The sequence below is a fragment of the Poromitra crassiceps genome (assembly GCF_964638095.1).
Source record: "Poromitra crassiceps genome assembly, chromosome: 15".
Lineage (NCBI taxonomy): Eukaryota > Metazoa > Chordata > Actinopteri > Beryciformes > Melamphaidae > Poromitra > Poromitra crassiceps.
Window position 1 is genome coordinate 36,662,009 of NC_139634.1, and position 19,822 is coordinate 36,681,830.

Sequence of the window (19,822 nt, forward strand, 5' to 3'; positions counted from 1 at the left end):
GATTATATTTTCTTGGTTTAGGCTATTCATAATACTCTCATTTGGCAGAGTTGCTTACGCTGAAACTTGTCCTACTTTATTTCTTCCTACAGCTACAGTTTGACTGGAGGACATGGCCAGTTCTCAATCAACCCAGCCACGGGCCAGATCATCACCAGCTCGCTGCTGGACCGAGAAGACAGGGCCAATTACCAGCTGCTGGTTGTTGCAACAGACGGCGGGCAGCCGCAGGGCCTGTCCAGCTCTGCCACCGTGTCTGTGACCGTGTCCGACATCAACGACAACCCTCCGCGCTTCCACCACCACCCCTACGTCACCCACATCCCCGCCTCCACCTCAGCAGGTTGGTACCTGCTGTAGAACAGGGAGGGGAAACTGGTGGTGTATGCAGCCCCCGCCCTCACTCAGCGCAGCCCTGGAGTCAATTTAAGGAAGAAAAAAATGGGGGGCTGCCAACACCCCCTGTTTTTGCGATAGTAGCCCTATTTTTAACCCTTTCTCCCACTGTGCACGTGATCATTTCTCTCGTTAATGTCCCGACAGTGATACAAATCAAGTTGTAGGCGGCTTAGTTCTAAGTTTCTGGTATCATATGAAACTGGAGGGCATACATTGTTACTAGCTTGTCGAGAAGGGAGCTAAATCACGCTAGATAATGCTCCAATAATGCTTGGCAAGGGAAAAACTGACACGGCTATGTTCAAAGGGGTCCCTTGACCTCTCACCTCAAGATATCTGAGTGAGAATGGGTACCCACAAGTCTCCCCTTTACAGATGATGTAGCATTTTTCTATAGGGTAGCCCAACCCTCACTAAATGCATTTCGATATGAAATAAATATAAAATATAAAAATGTTGGTATAATAAACTTTGATTTCCAGTATATATTTCATTCTTTTCATAAAATTACTAGCTATAATATTGGGTCAGTGAGTGATTGGGTTACAGTGTCCTACTGATGGGAGTGAACGGTCACAATCTGTCCCTCTGGTAGTGAGGGGAAAAACAACCACAACAACAAAAACTTTTTGTCCCAAAGTTGTCCCAAAATCCCTGCAGTAGAAGGTGCTGCAAAATGTAATTGTTTTCACCTTCTCTCACTGTCACCACCGTGCTCTTAGCACATATTTAAGTTTAAGTTTAGTTTTAGTTGACTTTTTCAACGTTATGCTAAATTGCTGCAGTACTTTTAAGACCCACAGCTCTTGAACCTACTTTAAAATGTGTGGGTTTGATTAAAAAAGATATTGTAAAGCCTCAGGTTTTATTGGCCTTTAATTGCAGAACATTGCATATGGAAATAAGTGCCTTTAGATTACAGGAAATGACTTTTACAGCTCTTTGAGATCATAAAAATGCGTCAGCTGGACGGCTTCATGGCTCTGCTGCCAAGGCAGATACCTTTGTCTCTCATGGATTGACATCAAGCAGCCTCGTAAACTCACATACAGTATGATCCACCTTGAGTCAAAAGTTAAAAGGCATAGAAAGAAGAAAGTTTAATTTGATTGTCGACACCAGTTTCATCTTGGAACATATAATGGAACACGTTATACTATAATATAACATACTGTATTATGCATAAGAAGATCCATTGTTCATCAAAGAAAGAAATGTTGAATGGAAAGCATTTTTTAAGGGGGGGGAGAAAGGGTGAGGTTTTAAGGTAGAGGTACCCCCCCCCCGCCACAGATGTACAGTATGTGAGCTGTGTATTCACCTTATTCAGAAGAGACCGTCTGGCTTGAGAAACTAACAGGAAGTGTAAATACAATCGGAAGTTATGATTGTATTTACACTTCCTGTGACTCATAAACCTAGTCTGACACATAATGTGAGTGAAACTAGGTTTGACCAGGTGAGTCAGACTAGTTTGAGCAGGTAAAACAGACGGCGTTTTGAACAGGAAGGGTCAAGTGGGCGGGGCTGCATAAGGTGAATAGAGGTGTGCATGTGTACATACGTTTATATGTTTATGTGCTGTTACTGGAAGTAAAAAATAATAATACTAATTGATTCTCATTCCTGTTTTCAGGCTCCCTGGTCTTTGCTGTCACCGTGACTGACGAGGACTCGGGCTCCAACGCCCAGCTGCACTACTCCCTGACGGGACGCAACGCCGACAAGTTCAAGATCGACCCGGTCAGAGGCGCCATCACCGCCAACGAGAGGCTGACGGGCAGCTCCGAGGTCACCCTCACCGTCAGAGTGAAGGACGGCGGCGCCAACCCCAAAATGGATACGACCACCGTGACCGTCCGCTTCGTCACCGGAGGAGATTTCCCCGTCATCAGACTGAGGGAGCGCACGTTCACGTTCCCCGAGAGCCAGCCCACAAACACCGTCGTCACCACGGTGACGGGGGCTTCTACGAGGGGCGGGCCGCTGTCGTACTACGTCGCCAGCGGCAACCTGGATAACGCCTTTCATATTGACCAGCTGACAGGCGAGCTGTCAATCAAACATCCCCTGGATTATGAACACATTCAGAAGTATGTGCTCTGGATTGAGGCCAGAGACCAGGGCTTCCCGCCTTATTCTTCTTATGAGAAAGTGGAAATAACCGTGCTGGATGTGAACGACAATCACCCGGTGTTTGACAAGGAGCCGTTCCACGCCGAGATCCTGGAGAACCTGTCTCCACAGCGGGTGTTGATGGTTTCCGCTGTCGATCAGGACAGCGGGCCTAATGGACAGCTGGAATACGCTATCGTCGACGGCAACAAGGAGAACAGTTTCAGCGTGAATCGGGCCACCGGTGAAATCCGAACCACCCGGCCCCTGGACCGCGAGAAGGTGGCTCAGTACACCTTGAAGGTCAAAGCCACCGACCGGGGCTCTTCACCCAAAAGCACAGCAGTCAAAGTCCTCATCAACGTACTGGATGTGAATGACAACGCCCCCAGGTTCTCCAAGATCTTCAGTGCAACAGTGCCCGAGAATGCCCCCGTGGGCTACACCGTCACCAGGGTCACCACCACAGATGAGGATGCCGGCTCTAACGCCATTAGCCGATATTCCATCACAGACACTAGCCTTCCGTTCAATATCAATGCAAACACAGGAGACATAACCATCAGTAGGCCTCTCAATAGAGAAGACACTGATCATTATATTACCAAAGTGTCCGCCCATGATTCTGGCTGGACAGTAAGCACAGACGTCACCATATTCATAACGGACGTCAACGATAACGCCCCCAGATTCAGTCGGCCATCTTATTATCTGGACTACCCCGAGCTCACAGAGGTGGGCTCCCTGGTCACACGGGTGTCGGCCGCAGATCCAGACAAAGACTTCAATGGCAAAATATTCTATTTCATTCGGTCCCAGTCGGAATATTTCAGAATCAACTCGAGTTCCGGAGAGATATTTGTAAAGCAGCAGTTAAAATATCAGAACTCGACAGCTGCTCGTAGTATCAACATTAATCGCCACAGCTTCATTGTCACGGCTTCAGACCGGGGAGTCAAGCCACTGATGAGTGAGACCACTGTCATTGTAAACACTGTGGACAGTAATGATAATCCACCCATGTTTGATTCACCTGGCTACTTCACCCCTGTCACTAAAAGTGTCAAGGTGGGCACCAAACTAATTAGGGTGGTAGCCCACGACAAAAAAGACTTTGGCCTGAACTCTGAGGTCGAGTACGTGATCTCGGGTGGAAACAGCTCTAGCAAATTCAAACTGGACAAACAGAGCGGATGGGTCACCGTGGCCTCTTCTCTGACGTCCGATATGAATAAAGTGTTCCTCCTCGACGTCGCAGCGAAGGACAAGGGGAATCCTCCTCTGTCGGCGAGTACCTCAGTGCGAGTGGCGGTGACGGAAGAGAACCACCACACCCCCGAGTTCTCCCAAAGCCAAATCACAGCGACTGTGCCTGAGAGCCTGGCGGTGGGAACAGCGATAAGGACCCTGTCTGCAAGAGACAAGGACAAAGAAATGAACGGTCTCATCACCTACAATATTACTTCAGGTAACGACATGGGTCTGTTTGTAGTAAATAGTAAAACTGGAGTATTATCTCTAGCTCATCCTCTGGACTTTGAAGAGAAGCAGCAACATGAGCTTAGAGTTTCAGCCATTGACGGTGGTTGGATTGCAAAAACCAGCTATGTCACCGTCACAATTCACGTGACCGATGTGAATGACAACCCCCCTGTGTTTGATCCCGATGAATATTTCCCCATCGTCCAGGAGAACGTCCCCAGTGGCACCACTGTGGTCAAAATGAACGCCACCGACCGTGATTCGGGAGCTAACGCGGTCATGGCCTACGTGATACAGTCATCAGACAGCGACCTCTTTGTCATCGACCCCAACACGGGGATCATCACCACCCAGGGCTTCTTAGATTACGAAGCTAAGCAGGTTTACCATTTAACAGTAAAGGCCTTCAATGTCCCAGACGAGGAGCGCTGCAGCTTTGCCAATGTCAACATTCAGCTGAAAGGGGCCAACGAATACGTACCCCGCTTTGTCTCCAAACAGTACTACTTTGAAATCTCTGAAGCCGCTCCAAAAGGCACAGTGGTCGGGGAGGTGTTTGCCAGCGATCGCGACCAAGGAGATGATGGAGTGGTTTACTACCTCATTTTTGGGAAGAGTAGAAAGAAGGGCTTTGGCATCAACAGGAGAACGGGCCAGATTTATGTTACAGGTACTCTCGACCGCGAGAAGGAGGAAAAAATCTCACTGAAGGTGTTGGCCAAGAACGCCGGGAGCATCCGAGGGGCAGATATCGACGAGGTGTTTGTGAACATCACGATCCTCGATGCCAACGATCCTCCCGTTTTCACCCAAGAGCTGTATGATGTGCAGATCAGTGAGGGGCTCTCGCCCGGCGGTCTGGTGACCTTTGTGAGTGCCCAAGACTCCGACTCTGTCCCGAGCTGGAGCAGATTCTCTTACTCCATTTCTCCTGAGTTTGATCAAAACGTTTTCACTATCAACTCTCAAACTGGCCAAGTGTCTGTGGCCGCGGTGCTCGACAGAGAGACAACTCCCGTGTATAATCTGACAGTTCTGGCTGTGGACACTGGCTCACCCGCTGCTACCGGAAGTGCTACCTTGATCGTGAATCTCGAAGACATCAATGATAACGGTCCAACTTTGACAAATGTCAATGCTGAGGTCATGGAGAACCAGAGAGCCGGCATCGCCGTTACAACTCTAACAGCCTCTGATCCAGATCTGCCCCCCAACCAAGGCCCTTTCTCATATAGCCTTCTCAATTCAGGCTCTGCCAACAGCTACTTCAGCCTGAGTTCAGCTGGAGCGCTAACCACCAGTCGGGAGATCGACAGAGAACAGATTAGTGACTTCTACCTCTCTATTGTGATCAAGGACTCTGGCGTGCCTCAGATGTCCTCGACAGGGACAATTCACGTCAAAATTAACGATCAGAATGACAACCCGTCTGAGCCAAGGTCCATGGAGATCTACGTCCACTATTTTGGAAATATGTTTCCTGGAGGTTCTTTGGGCGTTGTCAAACCCCAAGACCCCGACATTCAGGACAGGTTCCACTGCTCGCTGATTCCTCCGTCGTCCGGTCTGTTTAGTATCCCGACCGGCACGTGCAACCTCAATTCTAAGTCTCGCTCGGCAGATGGAACCTTTGAGTTAACCATACGCAGCGGCGACGGTGTCCACGGTTCGGTCAGCAATACGGCCCGCGTTTTCTTCATGGGCTACACCAACGCCACAGTGGACAACAGCATACTGATCCGACTCCACTCCCAGGGGGTCAAGGGCTTCCTCACCAACCACTACCTCAGCTTCTTGCGCATTGCCAACTCTCAGCTAGCGGGGCTGGGCACGGGGGTGCTGCTCTACGGCGTGTTCGAGCTCAACAACCAGACTTTCCTCATGGCAGCTGTGAAGCGCGGGCACGGCCAGTACGTCAACCCCAGCGGCGTGGCCACATTCTTCCAGAGTATCAAAGACATTCTACACAGACAGAGCGGCGTGCAAATAGACGCGGTGGACCATGATCCCTGCACGCGTAACCCGTGCCAGAACGGCGGCAGCTGCAAAAGGCGTCTGAGTGTCGGGCCGGATATGAAGACGGAGGAAAGTGTCCCCGTGATCCTCGTCTCCAACCACCCCCTGCAGCCCTACGCCTGCAGCTGCAGACCGGGCTACTCGGGAGCCCTGTGCGAGACGGACATCGACGAGTGCCAGCCGTCGCCCTGCCACAACGGCGGCACCTGCCACAATCTGGTGGGGGGTTTCTCCTGCACCTGTCCCGACGGCTTCACCGGGATGGCCTGCGAGCGGGATGTCAACGAATGCCTTTCCAACCCCTGCAAGAACGGGGCACTCTGCCAGAACTACCCCGGCGGCTTCAACTGCCTCTGTAAATCTGGCTTTGCAGGTACTGTATTCTATGAGCACACACAAGCACAGATTGAAAACACACGCGCTCATGCACGCACACGCACACACGCACAGACACACACACCATCGTACTCACACACATGGCATTTTTGTCCAAGGAAAATATTTGCTTCTAAATGATTCCAAGAGGTGTTGTAGCCATAGCATACAAGCATGGCTGCCAAAAACAGTTTGGTTTTCAGACCACTATTTGGGGGGTATCAGCTGTGATGCATATCAGCCTGTCATGTTTGCTTTAATAAAAAGCATGATGCAAAGCTGACCCTACTCAGGACTTAAGTGTGGACTGCACACAGTTCACTAGGATCACATTTCCCTGTGTGCCTCGATGTCTCTGCATGCAGCTTTGGCCACACACAGGAACACTGGTTATCTGACTGTAGATCAGTGTTCTCTTACTGTATTTGGCTCTGTATCGAGCTCGATGATAAATGCGCAGTTCAAACGAATCAGACCTCTCCTGTTTGAACGTGTAACGAATGCACAGTGATATTACCCTCAATAAAGGGGAGTGCATTTTTAAGTGGTATTACTAAGAACGTGCATTTGAACTCTGAGACGCCGCCGACTACAGCATCTGAAAGACATTTCCAAATGGGGTGGTAGCAGGCGATTTGCCTCCAGTCAAGTCATTACTGTCTTTTTATTATGACAATAAAAAATGGCCCAAAACCTTTGGGTTTCATCAAGATAAATGACCCTCCTGAAGAAGTGCACCTATTGACTTACGGTAGTTTGCATGCCCCCACAGTGAACTCTCAACTTCCTGTTTTCCCCGCCTGCTTTTGGCAACAGAATCTATCTCCATTAAGCAACTTGTCTCAGGATTTCGGAGCATAAAATACCTTCACTTACAGCACTTCATTGTCATTGCCTTTTTTTGCATTTTACCTTGCCTGGATCTGTTACTGTGTCGTTGTCTCACTCTGTTATTGTGCTCAGTGTCACATTCCTTATCATTATATGTCCATTGTCATTGGCAATACACATAATCAAACACCAGAGCATCACTGACTGCTCACTGATTGTTAAACCTCACAAAGCATTTACATGTTCACATGTGAGAATGACAGAAATGCACATGCACTGCAAAAAAAAGAAGCCCAAACGTCATGTAATCTTCCATTAAGGACAGAAATCACATCTTAGTGGAAAAAAATCTGCTAATGGTGTGAGATCATTTGTTTTTTGCTTTTTTGCTTATTTTTCAATGAAAATGAACACATTTCAAGTTCTACATACTTGAAATACGTACGTGACATACGTGACACAGGTGAAAAGCTTTCATTGTCTGCATTGGTATATTTTTCCACTTGTTTGAAAAAAAGCTGGACCTATTGTGCCTTTCCATATTTTGTGTCATACAGTAGGTAGGCGATATATATATATATATATATATATATATATATATACTGTTACAATGTTGGATGTTCATATTAAATATGGCCAAAGTTTACAATAATGAGGTAAACGTATGTGAAAGTGATCTCCATTAGCAAAAATGGAGGGATTTAGACTGCTCTGAACGAGAGGTTACGAGAGTTGAACAACTCTCGTAACACTACATAGCCTACATTATACATCAAACCCTTCAGCTACTTCTGCTCTCACTCACAATGTCACAATATAAGTGATGCGTTTGACACTAGTGTTCCACTCTTTTTCACAGTGGTTTCCGCTGTCAGTTAACAGAGCGTTTCAGGCAGATACTGACCTGAGTGAGCGGCCGCATAAATGGCCAGTAGGAGATAAACTGCGAATCATGCAAAGATACTCTAGTGGAGTCCCAGAATAAAATAATAATACAATATAACACTGGAAATTAGCGTAACAGGTCCCCTTTAAGGCTTAGTACGAGGTTAAATGATCTGTCGAGGTCCAGATTTTTTTTGCAGTGCATTTTTCAAGTGTGGCCGACGTGTGAGGTGATGAAAGGCCTTCATGACTTCTGTGGTCTGTGGGGAATCTTCCCACAGACCATGAAGTGTGTTCCCCGTGGGCTTTCTTTCCCCCTGTGTTGTCTGTCTGCCACCCCATCCATTTTAATTTGTGTTGTTTTGTGAACCCAGGCAAAACCTGCGATTCCATCATCAATCACTGTGAGTGTAACCCATGTTTTAATGGCGGCTCCTGTCAGAATCGGGTGGATGGATATTACTGTCATTGTCCATTTGGTAAGTAATGGTTGGCTGGAAACTTCTGGGCTATTACTGTAGTGAGCCCTGGTAAATTGAAAAGCAAGTTGAGGGGTGTAATCTCCCTAATTAAGAAAAATAATTATTCCACAATTTCTTGCAAAACAATGTTACCATTATTTCATTTTGTGTGCTCATTCTTCATTATTTCATATTGCTGCTGTCATGGAAAAACCTCCAGTTTTGGTGATTTTTTACATTTTTATTGAAAGGTTTTACATGGTTCAAGGTCTTTCAAGTCATAAAAAACTGACTTTTTGACGATGCAAGGTTACTATCCATCAGCAGCAATATCTGCTCTGTGACTGCTGTATTAATTTGATATTGCCCAGGAGAGATGCTGTTATCCGTAGATATTTTTATCACAGCAGTAGGTGAGTCATTCATTGGCATCCTATCTGATTCTCCTCTCTCTCTCTCTCTCTCTCCTCCTCAAGGGGTTTTCGGCAAACACTGTGAGCTAAACAGCTACGGCTTTGAAGAGCTCTCCTATATGGAGTTTCCCTCGCTGGATCCCAACAACAACTACATCTACATCAAGTTCGCCACTCTGAAGAGCAACGCTCTGCTGATGTACAACCACGACAACCAGACCGGAGACAAGGCCGAGTTCCTGGCTCTGGAGATCTTCGAGGGACGGATGCGCTTCTCGTTCAACTTGGGAAGTGGAACCTATAAGCTGATGACCATGATCAAAGTTTCAGACGGGCAGTTCCACACTGTCATCGCCAGGCGAGCCGGAATGGTAAGAATGACTATTTTTATAATATAAATTGGCACGTTGATTTTGTTTTTCTTTGTAAATGCCTTGGGAAAATATTTCACGGAAGAGCTTAATATGGTTCTTATGTGTCGGTGGTTGCAAAAACATCGAGGGAACTATGGGAACTGCCACATGTCGACGTGCATAGTGGACTTTACTTTCAATAGCAGTTATGTCCTGGGCTTTTACAGCCCAAAGCTGCATCCAGAGTTGGCCTCATATTCTTTTTTGCACCATCGGATGATAATTAAACTCTCCCAAACCGCGGGTAGCTCTGCTTATGGTTTTCATGGTTTGTAATTATATTTTATTGCTCGTTGTGATTTACTATACAGGGGTCCGAAATGGCCCTGAAGGTTGAAATTCTGTCTCTCTCGCGTCTCTGAATGAGAGGCTTCTCCGTGCCAGCACTGCAGTGGCAAGAGAGGAGGGGGGGAAACATCCAACCAGGCCCTGTCAAAGCTTCTATAATGTACCTCTCCTGCTGGACTTCAAATCTGTCATTTCCAACCGTGCGCTGGGAGCTCCATAGGAAGCTGGTAAAATCGTTAAATTGTCAGGTTTGAGATAGTGCAGAGTGACGTGGGATGGAAAGGCATACAGCACACGTCGAGAGCGTCGACTCTGTCGGTAATATGCCCTGTGAATGCTGTGCGGAGGTGGGAGAATGGCCATGTTCGGGCTCTTGAGTGTGTGTGTGTGTGTGCGTGCGTGTGTGTGTGTGCGTGCGCGCGCGTGCGTGCGCGCGTGCGTGCGTGTGTGTGTGTGTCGTGCCTGAAGTGCCAACTCCCCGAGGCGGTGTAAAGCGAACCTGATCACCGTGTTTGGAAAAGGTGATGCGGGTCGTTTGGGCGGTCAGGCTGAGGTCGGCGCCCGGCTCCCCTCCGCTCGGGGTTTTTGGAGCCAACGTCGAGAAAAAAAAAACAGAGCGAAACCACCGAGTCGGCAATACGCCTCTTCGTCCTGAGGGCTTCGGGTAATCAGAGGGGAACGAAATGTTCACAGATATACAGTTACAGTCATAATTATCGTCATCATTATCATCATAATTATTTTAATCATCAAGTACAATAAATTTCAACAAATTTGTCTTGGCGGAGGGAGAGTGTTTACGACATAGAGAGCTGCACAGTCACATGACACACTTTGAGGACACGCGTGATACAAGGATACCACGCAAAGACCTCACATTAGGGTCACACTGATATGTTGCTTTGCCGATATTAGTCGTGAATTCAAAATCAGATAATGGCCAGTCACTATTTAATGCAGTTCATTGATTAGAGATGTCTTGTGTAACCTTAATTAATGTGATATTCTGATTAGATTACACACACCAGTATGCTATTATGTTATTATCGTTGATTTGAGTGAAGATCTGAACTAATACCGTTTCAGAGATTTTTCCACCTTGCCAAGAATAGAATTCTTGGGGCAAACAACACTGGACTTGGACATTTTTGTTTGAAAGATGTGGCCTCGCCCTAGCTCGTTATCACCGGCGGCTAATCACCAAGCCCTTGATTAGCTGAACGACGTGTACTCGGGACACTAAGCTAATGTGTAGCAGCAGCAGCAGCATCATGGTGTTCCTCAGCGTCTGCTCTGCACCACAACAGACAGCAACGCCAGGGTCTTTCCATTACTCACAGGCAAAACAATGCTCTGCAGTGGCGTTCTCCTCACTTCTCCTCACAACTGTTTACGCCAGGCCTTCAACGGTCGCCAAACTAAAAACACGCTCCTCGAATTTTAGCCACATTCGATATTGATTTCCAGTGGGCTTTCTGGAGACGAGTATAAAGCAGCAGTGTGAGACGTAGAAAGTGTGTGTGTGTGTGTGTGTGTGTGTGTGTGTGTGTTGTACTGGCTTTGATCAGGGGAAAAGGCATCAATAAAACACCCATGTGTTCATGTGTTATTGCGACGTTCTTCGCAGCGCTTCACAAAGTCACAAATGTGTTTATGACAAATGAGTTCTGTTTTCCGTGTTGTTTTCCACCCCGTAAACTAATGTGTGTTGTTGTCAATTAAGCCTGCTGTGTGTGTACTCTAATTCTGTCTAACGTGCACATTCGTTTTGGTCGTTGCTCCACCCCCTCTGCCGATCTGGGGTTGAGTTGTAGGCTAGTGCATGCTTCCTCCGATACATGTGCAGTCCCAGCTGCTTCTTTAAGACCTGAAAGCGAGGAGCCTCGCCGGCCCCCGAACAGGCGCCCCGACTGACCAGAGGAGGCGCTAGTGCAGCGACCAGAACAGATACCCTTAATCCAGCTTCCCACATGCAGACACGGCCAATTGTGCCTGTATGGCCGCCCGACCAAGCCGGACATGGGGGCTCGAACCTGCGACCCTCCTACCGCTGCACTACCCCCGACAAGCCCCGTTTTGTTTTGGTCTGAGTGAATATGTTCTATGGTCTCTCGTGTTTGTGAATATAGCTCAATCACTTGGTTTGTCAAAAAAAATTACATAATAAATAAATACAAGGATTTTACAAAACGTCGATGGAAAAATGGAGAATTTCACTCCTAGGCCCCATGGGGAACCCAGTAGCGCTCTGTCTCACCCTACATGTGTGTAAATGTATTTGAGAAAGAATGTGTGCATGTGTGTGTGCATGCACGTGTGTGTGTGTGTGTGTGTGAGTGTGTGTGTGTGTGTGTGTGTGTGTGTGTGTGTGTGTGTGTGTGTGTGTGTGTGTGTGTGTGCGTGCGTGCGTTTGCGTGTGCGTGCACACGTGCGCACACACACACACACAGGGTGGGTCATGCTCTCCTGGATGATTTGTGTGGTAGATCCAGTCCGGTGTGGTCCATGTTGACTTTAGATCCAGGAGAGGTGGAGCGTGCTGCTCCGGGTTTTCAACACTTTCACACGCTTTTCCGGACCGCTTCCTTACCACACTTTTCCTCTCTTCATTAGTAAAGCTTGGGTTTGGGGAATGCCACACACATCTGGCCAAATGCTTAGCACCATTAAGGAGGCATTAGGACATGCTTCCTACAATATATATGACGTTTTGACACCATCCTTTTACAATCAATTATGATGAATTATAAAAGATAATATAAAGACATTTGGTGGACGCTTTTATCTAATATTTATACTAACATGAGGGCCGCTGGAAGCTTGACGACGTCGTCGATGGGTCCGACTACGTGAGACTACACAGTTACTCATTATAAAGTGCAGCCTAGCCATACTAAATCATCTAGGTAAGCTCTAGTTAGCTTAGCTGACCTTCCAAAATTCTGAATGCCATGAATGAAAGAAAAACATTCATTGCCATTTATATTTTCTGTTTATAGTTGGACCCGAATTCCTTCCATGCCAGCTTTCCTTCGATCTCTGTTTCTTCAGCTCAGTCACATCTACGGCTGGCACTGCGAGACTAGTAACTGTGTAACGTTACTGTGGTTCTTTGGCTCCGCCCATTGAGTTGTTACCCAACCAATGAGATTATTTTGTGCCTCTGACAAGATGTTTGTATAACTAAAGCGCCAATCTGCTGAGCTCCACAGGGAATAACACCCCTAACCCTGACAGCGTTAGAGAGCCCCACACTCCCACATGATACTAATTATTGAGAGAGAGAGAGACACCCAGAGATGGAGAGAGATATTGATTGAGTGTCTGATGGAACGACTCTGCTACAGACATCAGTGACTCAGACAACTTGTTGGCGTTTGGGCTGTGTGCAGCCAGCAGCGCTATTTCAACCGCAGTCTCTCCGAAATGAGCCCGCAGAGGGAGTCCCCTCCTGGGACACTAATCATCGTACGCAGTGCCACTTTGCAGCCGTAGGCTTATAGCAACAGAAAGTGTGGATCGTTGTGTGCACATTCATAGACTGTGTAAAAATATGGAAGTAGCTGGAGTAGAGTTCAACATTTTCACCGTCGCCATCTTGGATGAGAAGTGCCACAGCGCCGCCTGCTATTGGTCCGTGATCGGCGAGCTGCGTGCGTGGTCACTGGACAGGCGACCTGTCAATCACGCCCCAAAACATAGTCTGCTTTATCATCATTTTACTCTACATTGGACCATCATTTACAAAAGCACGCTGTATTGAAGAAGAGTTGAAACTAGTGATTGAGACCATAAACTCATTAGGAAAGTCTTTACTAACTAATGTAATGAATCAAGTGAGAGGTCAGGTCATCTCCCCATTGACTTCTATACAATCAGACTGATGTTTGCAGCCACAGACTGTATAAACACATGAGTTATATAACCGTTGACATGAAAGGTGAAATGAGCTCGAGCCAGATCAAAAGAACCAGGCTGTAAACATGTTTACTTCTGCTGTTTGCCATTATAACTTTATGGGGAACGACTCGCTTTTGCAGCCAGCCTCAAGTGGCCGTTTGAGTAACTGCAGTTTTTATTGGTACTTCCATATTGGCTTCATTTTTCCAAGACGGTGGCTGCCGTTTGGTGCCGTTTCCATGTGTGTAATGTGTATGCAGCAGTACCATACTATGTGCATTCAGAAGTGTGTATGTGTGTACGTGTCTCTCTTAGTAGTCCTAAAGGGAATAACATGTCATTTCTGTGTGTGTGTGTGCGTGCGTGCGTGTGTGTGCGTGTGCGTGCGTGCAGGCTGCCTCCCTGACCGTGGACCTGTGTGGTGAAGACCAGGAGCCAGGCTACTGTGCTGTGAGCAATGTGGCCGTGCACACTGACTGGTAAGACGATCACACACAAACACACGCACGCACACCTACAGTACACACACACACACACACACACACACACACGCGCTTACGCACACACACACACACACACACACACACACACAAACATACAGTCCATCGTCACACACATCACACGTGTACATTAAACACCAATAAACCATACACACACAGAACCACCAGCATAAGCCTACACACACACACACACACACACACACACACACTTACGCACACACAAACATACAGTCCATCGTCACACACATCACACGTGTACATTAAACACCAATAAACCATACACACACAGAACCACCAGCATAAGCCTACACAGAATACACACACACACACACACACACACACAAACATACAGTCCATCGTCACACACATCACACGTGTACATTAAACACCAATAAACCATACACACACAGAACCACCAGCATAAGCCTACACAGAATACACACACACACACACACACACACACACACACACACACTCACACACACACACACACACACACACACACACACACACACACACACAGACAGCTGTTTTCTGAGCCTATCGTATATACAGTACATTGAAATGCTGGTGACAGTCTGGGTTCCTGAAAGACTGGAAAAGTCAAGGAATTTGGAAATTGTTTTTATTTTCCAAGCCAAAGTTAAGGAAAGTGATACATAACCAAAACGTTTTTGCAAACGGCGTGGAAATCTTTTCATCTGGTTGATTTTCAGTCGTTCATGCACCTAATGAAATAGAAACCCTCAGCCCTGATGTTTAAGCAAGGCAAGGGGGTCTGTATGGTTGAGGTTTGGGTTAGGGCTGTATGGTTGAGGCTTGGGTTAGGGCTGTATGGTTGAGGTTTGGGTTAGGGCTGTAGGGTTGAGGTTTGGGTTAGGGTTATGTGGTTGAGGTTTAGGTTAGGGCTGTATGGTTGAGGTTTGGGTTTGGGTTGTATGGTTGAGGTTTGGGTTAGGGCTGTATGGTTGACGTTTGGGTTGTATGGTTGAGGTTTGGGTTAGGGTTGTATGGTTGAGGTTTGGGTTTGGGTTGTATGGTTGAGGTTTGGGTTAGGGCTGTATGGTTGACGTTTGGGTTGTATGGTTGAGGTTTGGGTTAGGGTTGTATGGTTGAGGTTTGAGGTTTGGGTTAGGGTTGTATGGTTGAGGTTTGGGTTAGGGCTGTATGGTTGAGGTTTAGGTTAGGGTTGTATGGTTGAGGTTTGGGTTAGGGTTGTATGGTTGAGGTTTGGGTTAGGGTGTATGGTTGAGGTTTGGGTTAGGGCTGTATGGTTGACGTTTGGGCTGTATGGTTGAGGTTTGGGTTAGGGCTGTATGGTTGAGGTTTGGGTTAGGGTTGTATGGTTGATGTTTAGGTTAGGGCTGTATGGTTGAGGTTTGGGTTGTATGGTTGAGGTTTGGGTTAGGGTTGTATGGTTGAGGTTTGGGTTAGGGTTGTATGGTTGATGTTTAGGTTAGGGTTGTATGGTTGAGGTTTGGGTTAGGGTTAGGGTTGTATGGTTGAGGTTTAGGTTAGGGTTGTATGGTTGAGGTTTGGGTTAGGGTTGTATGGTTGAGGTTTAGGTTAGGGTTGTATGGTTGAGGTTTAGGTTAGGGCTGTATGGTTGAGGTTAGAGTTGTATGGTTGATGTTTAGGTTGGGGTTGTATGGTTGAGGTTTGGGTTAGGGTTGTATGGTTGAGGTTTGGGTTAGGGTTGTATGGTTGAGGTTTGGGTTAGGGTTGTATGGTTGAGGTTTGGGTTAGGGCTGTATGGTTGAGGTTTGGGTTAGGGTTGTATGGTTGAGGTTTGGGTTAGGGCTGTATGGTTGAGGTTTGGGTTAGGGTTGTATGGTTGAGGTTTAGGTTAGGGTTGTATGGTTGAGGTTTGGGTTAGGGTTGTATGGTTGAGGATTAGGTTAGGGCTGTATGGTTGAGGTTTGGGTTAGGGTTGTATGGTTGAGGATTAGGTTAGGGCTGTATGGTTGAGGTTTGGGTTAGGGTTGTATGGTTGAGGTTTAGGTTAGGGCTGTATGGTTGAGGTTTGGGTTAGGGTTGTATGGTTGAGGTTTAGGTTAGGGCTGTATGGTTTAGGTTAGGGCTGTATGGTTGAGGTTTGGGTTAGGGTTGTATGGTTGAGGTTTAGGTTAGGGCTGTATGGTTGAGGTTTGGGTTAGGGTTGTATGGTTGAGGTTTAGGTTAGGGCTGTATGGTTGAGGTTTGGGTTAGGGTTGTATGGTTGAGGTTTAGGTTAGGGCTGTATGGTTTAGGTTAGGGCTGTATGGTTGAGGTTTGGGTTAGGGTTGTATGGTTGAGGTTTAGGTTAGGGCTGTATGGTTGAGGTTTGGGTTAGGGTTGTATGGTTGAGGTTTAGGTTAGGGCTGTATGGTTTAGGTTAGGGCTGTATGGTTGAGGTTTAGGTTAGGGTTGTATGGTTGATGTTTAGGTTAGGGTTGTATGGTTGAGGTTTAGGTTAGGGTTGTATGGTTGAGGTTGGGTTGTATGGTTGAGGTTTAGGTTGTATGGTTGAGGTTTGGGTTAGGGTTGTATGGTTGAGGTTTGGGTTAGGGCTGTATGGTTGATGTTTAGGTTAGGGTTGTATGGTTGAGGTTTGGGTTAGGGTTGTATGGTTGAGGTTTAGGTTAGGGTTGTATGGTTGAGGTTTGGGTTAGGGCTGTATGGTTGAGGTTTGGGTTAGGGTTGTATGGTTGAGGTTTAGGTTAGGGTTGTATGGTTGAGGTTTAGGTTAGGGTTGTATGGTTGAGGTTTGGGTTACCAGCTAACCAGCTAACGTTAGCTGGTTGGTCTATTTGGTTGGTCTACCAAATTTCTACATAGGCTGCTCTGGAGGTAGAAATCATGTCACTGGTTGAGTTAAATGTAAATAGGCACAGCCAAGGAACCAAACTGGGCTTTAGGGCTAACATTAGGTTAAGTTAACCATTAGGCAACGCGCTCGCTGCATTCCGATCAGTTCTCAGTGAAGTGGACTGCACAGGGTCTTCAGCCACGTTAAGATCAGTTCTCAGCTAAGTGGACTGCACAGGGTCTTCAGCCAGATTAAGATCAGTTCTCAGCAAGTGGACTGCATAGGGTCTTCAGCCAGATTAAGATCAGTTCTCAGCGAAGTGGACTGCACAGGGTCTTCAGCCAGATTAAGATCAGTTCTCAGTGACGTGGACTGCACAGGGTCTTCAGCCATGTTTAGATCAGTTCTCAGCTAAGTGGACTGCACAGGGTCTTCAGCCAGATTAAGATCAGTTCTCAGCTAGTGGACTGCACAGGGTCTTCAGCCATGTTAAGCTCAGTTCTCAGCGAAGTGGACTGCACAGGGTCTTCACATTAAGATCAGTTCTCAGCTAAGTGGAATCATTTGTATTGTTCTCATAGTGAAAAGCCCTGACAATGCAGGACACAATAGATGCAGCTCTACGAGGGATAGAGGCTTTTATTCCTTTGTTTTTGTTTTCTGCTTTTTGTGTTATTACTGGTTTAATGTAAATGGCTGTGGATTAGAGCGACTTTCTTTAAAATATGAGATGCATCTGTAATACATTCTTTACCATGGTAATGCACAATTGTCTCTGAAATGAAGTCATGTGTTGCAAATATATATGATGTAAAAGCCTTTAACATTACTGGATGATCCCTTCCTTTATACAGAAGGCCCCGAGCCAGGCCGTGTGGGGTGAGGCCTACAGTGTGTGTGTGTGTGTGTGTGTGTGTGTGTGTGTGTGTGTGTGTGTGTGTGTGTGTGTGTGTGTGTGTGTGTGTGAGAGATTCTTGATTGATTGATCTGGCAGAAGGGCCACAGAGGTCTGCAGAAGGTTTATTGTGTAAGGGTCTTGGGACCATGTTGTTACGAAACCCACTGAACCTCAGTGGCTTTCAGTGTGTGTGTGTGTGTGTGTGTGTGTGTGTGTGTGTGTGTGTGTGCGTGTGTGTGACTCTTCAGAGAGTCACATTCTGATGCTTTGGGTCACAACCCCTCAGCAATACACTGAAGAAAAACATCCCCTTTCTCCTCATGTTCGGAGGTGCAGGGTAGTCCAGAAGAACGCCCACAACATCTGCAAGCGACGCCACGTCCGTTCATTTGAAAATGTTGTCACGTTGGTCAACTTTAGCCAACTAGAACAACTCAGTTGGGTTTAGGCGACTACAACAACTTCAGTTTCGGCAACTAAAAGAATGTGGTTAAGTTTACAGTAGGTAACTAAAACAACTTGGTTAGCGTTACAAAAAAAAACGTGCCAATCCCCAACTCTCCTGCGTTACCGAGCCCAGGCTAACTTGAATGTCGCAGTCCCGTGGCGTCACTTTCAGACATTGTGGGAAGTTCGGCTAGACTACTCGGCTCGTCCAAAAACAATGAGAAACTAAGGGTAGCTTTCATGTCGGTGTGTCGCGCCGCGGGACTTGACAAAGCGGCAGAGTTTGAAGCGATGGGAATGAGAGCGGGTTGGTGTGTTCGCTCGTGTGCCTCTGCGTCTGTGTGCGTACATACATTAGCGTCTGCATGCCTGCCTGTCGTTGTGCGCTCGTGTGCTCATCCGTTTGTGTACTTCTGTCTCCGATTGTGTGTGCGTGTGTGTGTGTGTGTGTGTGTGTGCGTGTGCGTGCGTGCGTGCAGGATCCTGGACGTACAGCCCAACAGGCTCTCGGTGGGAGGCGTCAGGGCAATAGAGCCCGTCCTTCACCGGCGCGGGCAGGTCGCCACGCACGACTTTGTGGGCTGCATCATGGAGTTCGCCGTCAACGGCCGCCCGCTGGAGCCCAGTCAGGCGCTGGCATCGCGCGGCATCCTTGACAGGTCCGGATCCCCCCCACCACCACCACCATCACCTTTCCAAATCATCCCCATCTTCTTCCCATCTGTCCATCTTCCCCCTAACCTCCTGGACTCTCACTGTGGGACATCTGTTCACACTCTCAAACCCTCTCGAGAGCGGTTAAAAAGATGCTTTTTTTTAAAATATCCAAACGGCAGATTTTTTTTGACGGGGGAGGGAGGGAGGGGGGGGGTTGGGAGCAATTGCAGAAACGCTGGATTTGTTCTTTTCTCTCTGGCTTGTGAATAGTGAGGACTGATCTTTTAATATGCTAATTCCCCCGGGGTCCTTTATGTTTTTTTTTGTATTGCCGCATGGTGGGGGAGAGATCTCAGCTCATCTACCCCATTTTCTGAGCTTCTTTATCGGAGGACCCCCGGGCGTCGACTGTGCGGCCGCCCTGTTTGGTGCCCGTCAGCGTATCTGTCTGACTGTCAGTGTGTCTGTCTGTGGCTCTTGTCTGTAGATGCCCCAGACTGGAAGGAGCCTGCACTGCCAGCCCCTGCAGACACGGGGGCACCTGTTTGGACCACTGGTCGTGGCAGCAGTGCCAGTGTGTGGACGGCTTCACGGGCAAATACTGTGAGAAATGTAAGTATCGTGCCTTTGAAGTCTCCTTTTTGTGTGTGTGTGCTGAGGTGGCACTTTACTTAAGGCATATTCAATCATGACTATTTATGATTCTTCCCTCATGACTCACCCAACTGCACCATGGATCTTAATATAGACCCGCACCGCGGCATTCTGACTTTCACTTGAAAGCCATCGTGTCGTGTGTGTAATTATATCATCACTCACACTCACTATCGCAGAAAACTAAAACAAAAAACTTCAGAAACTGCCACCAGTGAAAAGTAGCTTTAGTTTAAAGCTGCGTTTCATCATCAACAAATCATTTGCACAATAACTATTTGAAAGAATTGTGTAATTACA

The 19,822-nt window shown here is 47.2% G+C and overlaps 1 protein-coding gene across 1 annotated transcript in view; it reads left to right on the plus strand.

The window, feature by feature from the left end:
- The window catches only part of fat4 (FAT atypical cadherin 4), a gene marked incomplete at its 5' end in the record, with an annotated part of 141,699 nt that overhangs the window by 112,746 nt on the left and 9,131 nt on the right, over positions 1 to 19,822 (plus strand). The window contains 7 exons of the mRNA XM_083652436.1: positions 93 to 343; positions 2,036 to 6,385; positions 8,478 to 8,582; positions 9,041 to 9,348; positions 13,972 to 14,057; positions 18,691 to 18,870; positions 19,356 to 19,480. Coding sequence (XP_083508562.1) covers positions 93 to 343; positions 2,036 to 6,385; positions 8,478 to 8,582; positions 9,041 to 9,348; positions 13,972 to 14,057; positions 18,691 to 18,870; positions 19,356 to 19,480 — 5,405 coding nt within the window. The remainder of the gene's footprint in view (positions 1 to 92; positions 344 to 2,035; positions 6,386 to 8,477; positions 8,583 to 9,040; positions 9,349 to 13,971; positions 14,058 to 18,690; positions 18,871 to 19,355; positions 19,481 to 19,822) is intronic.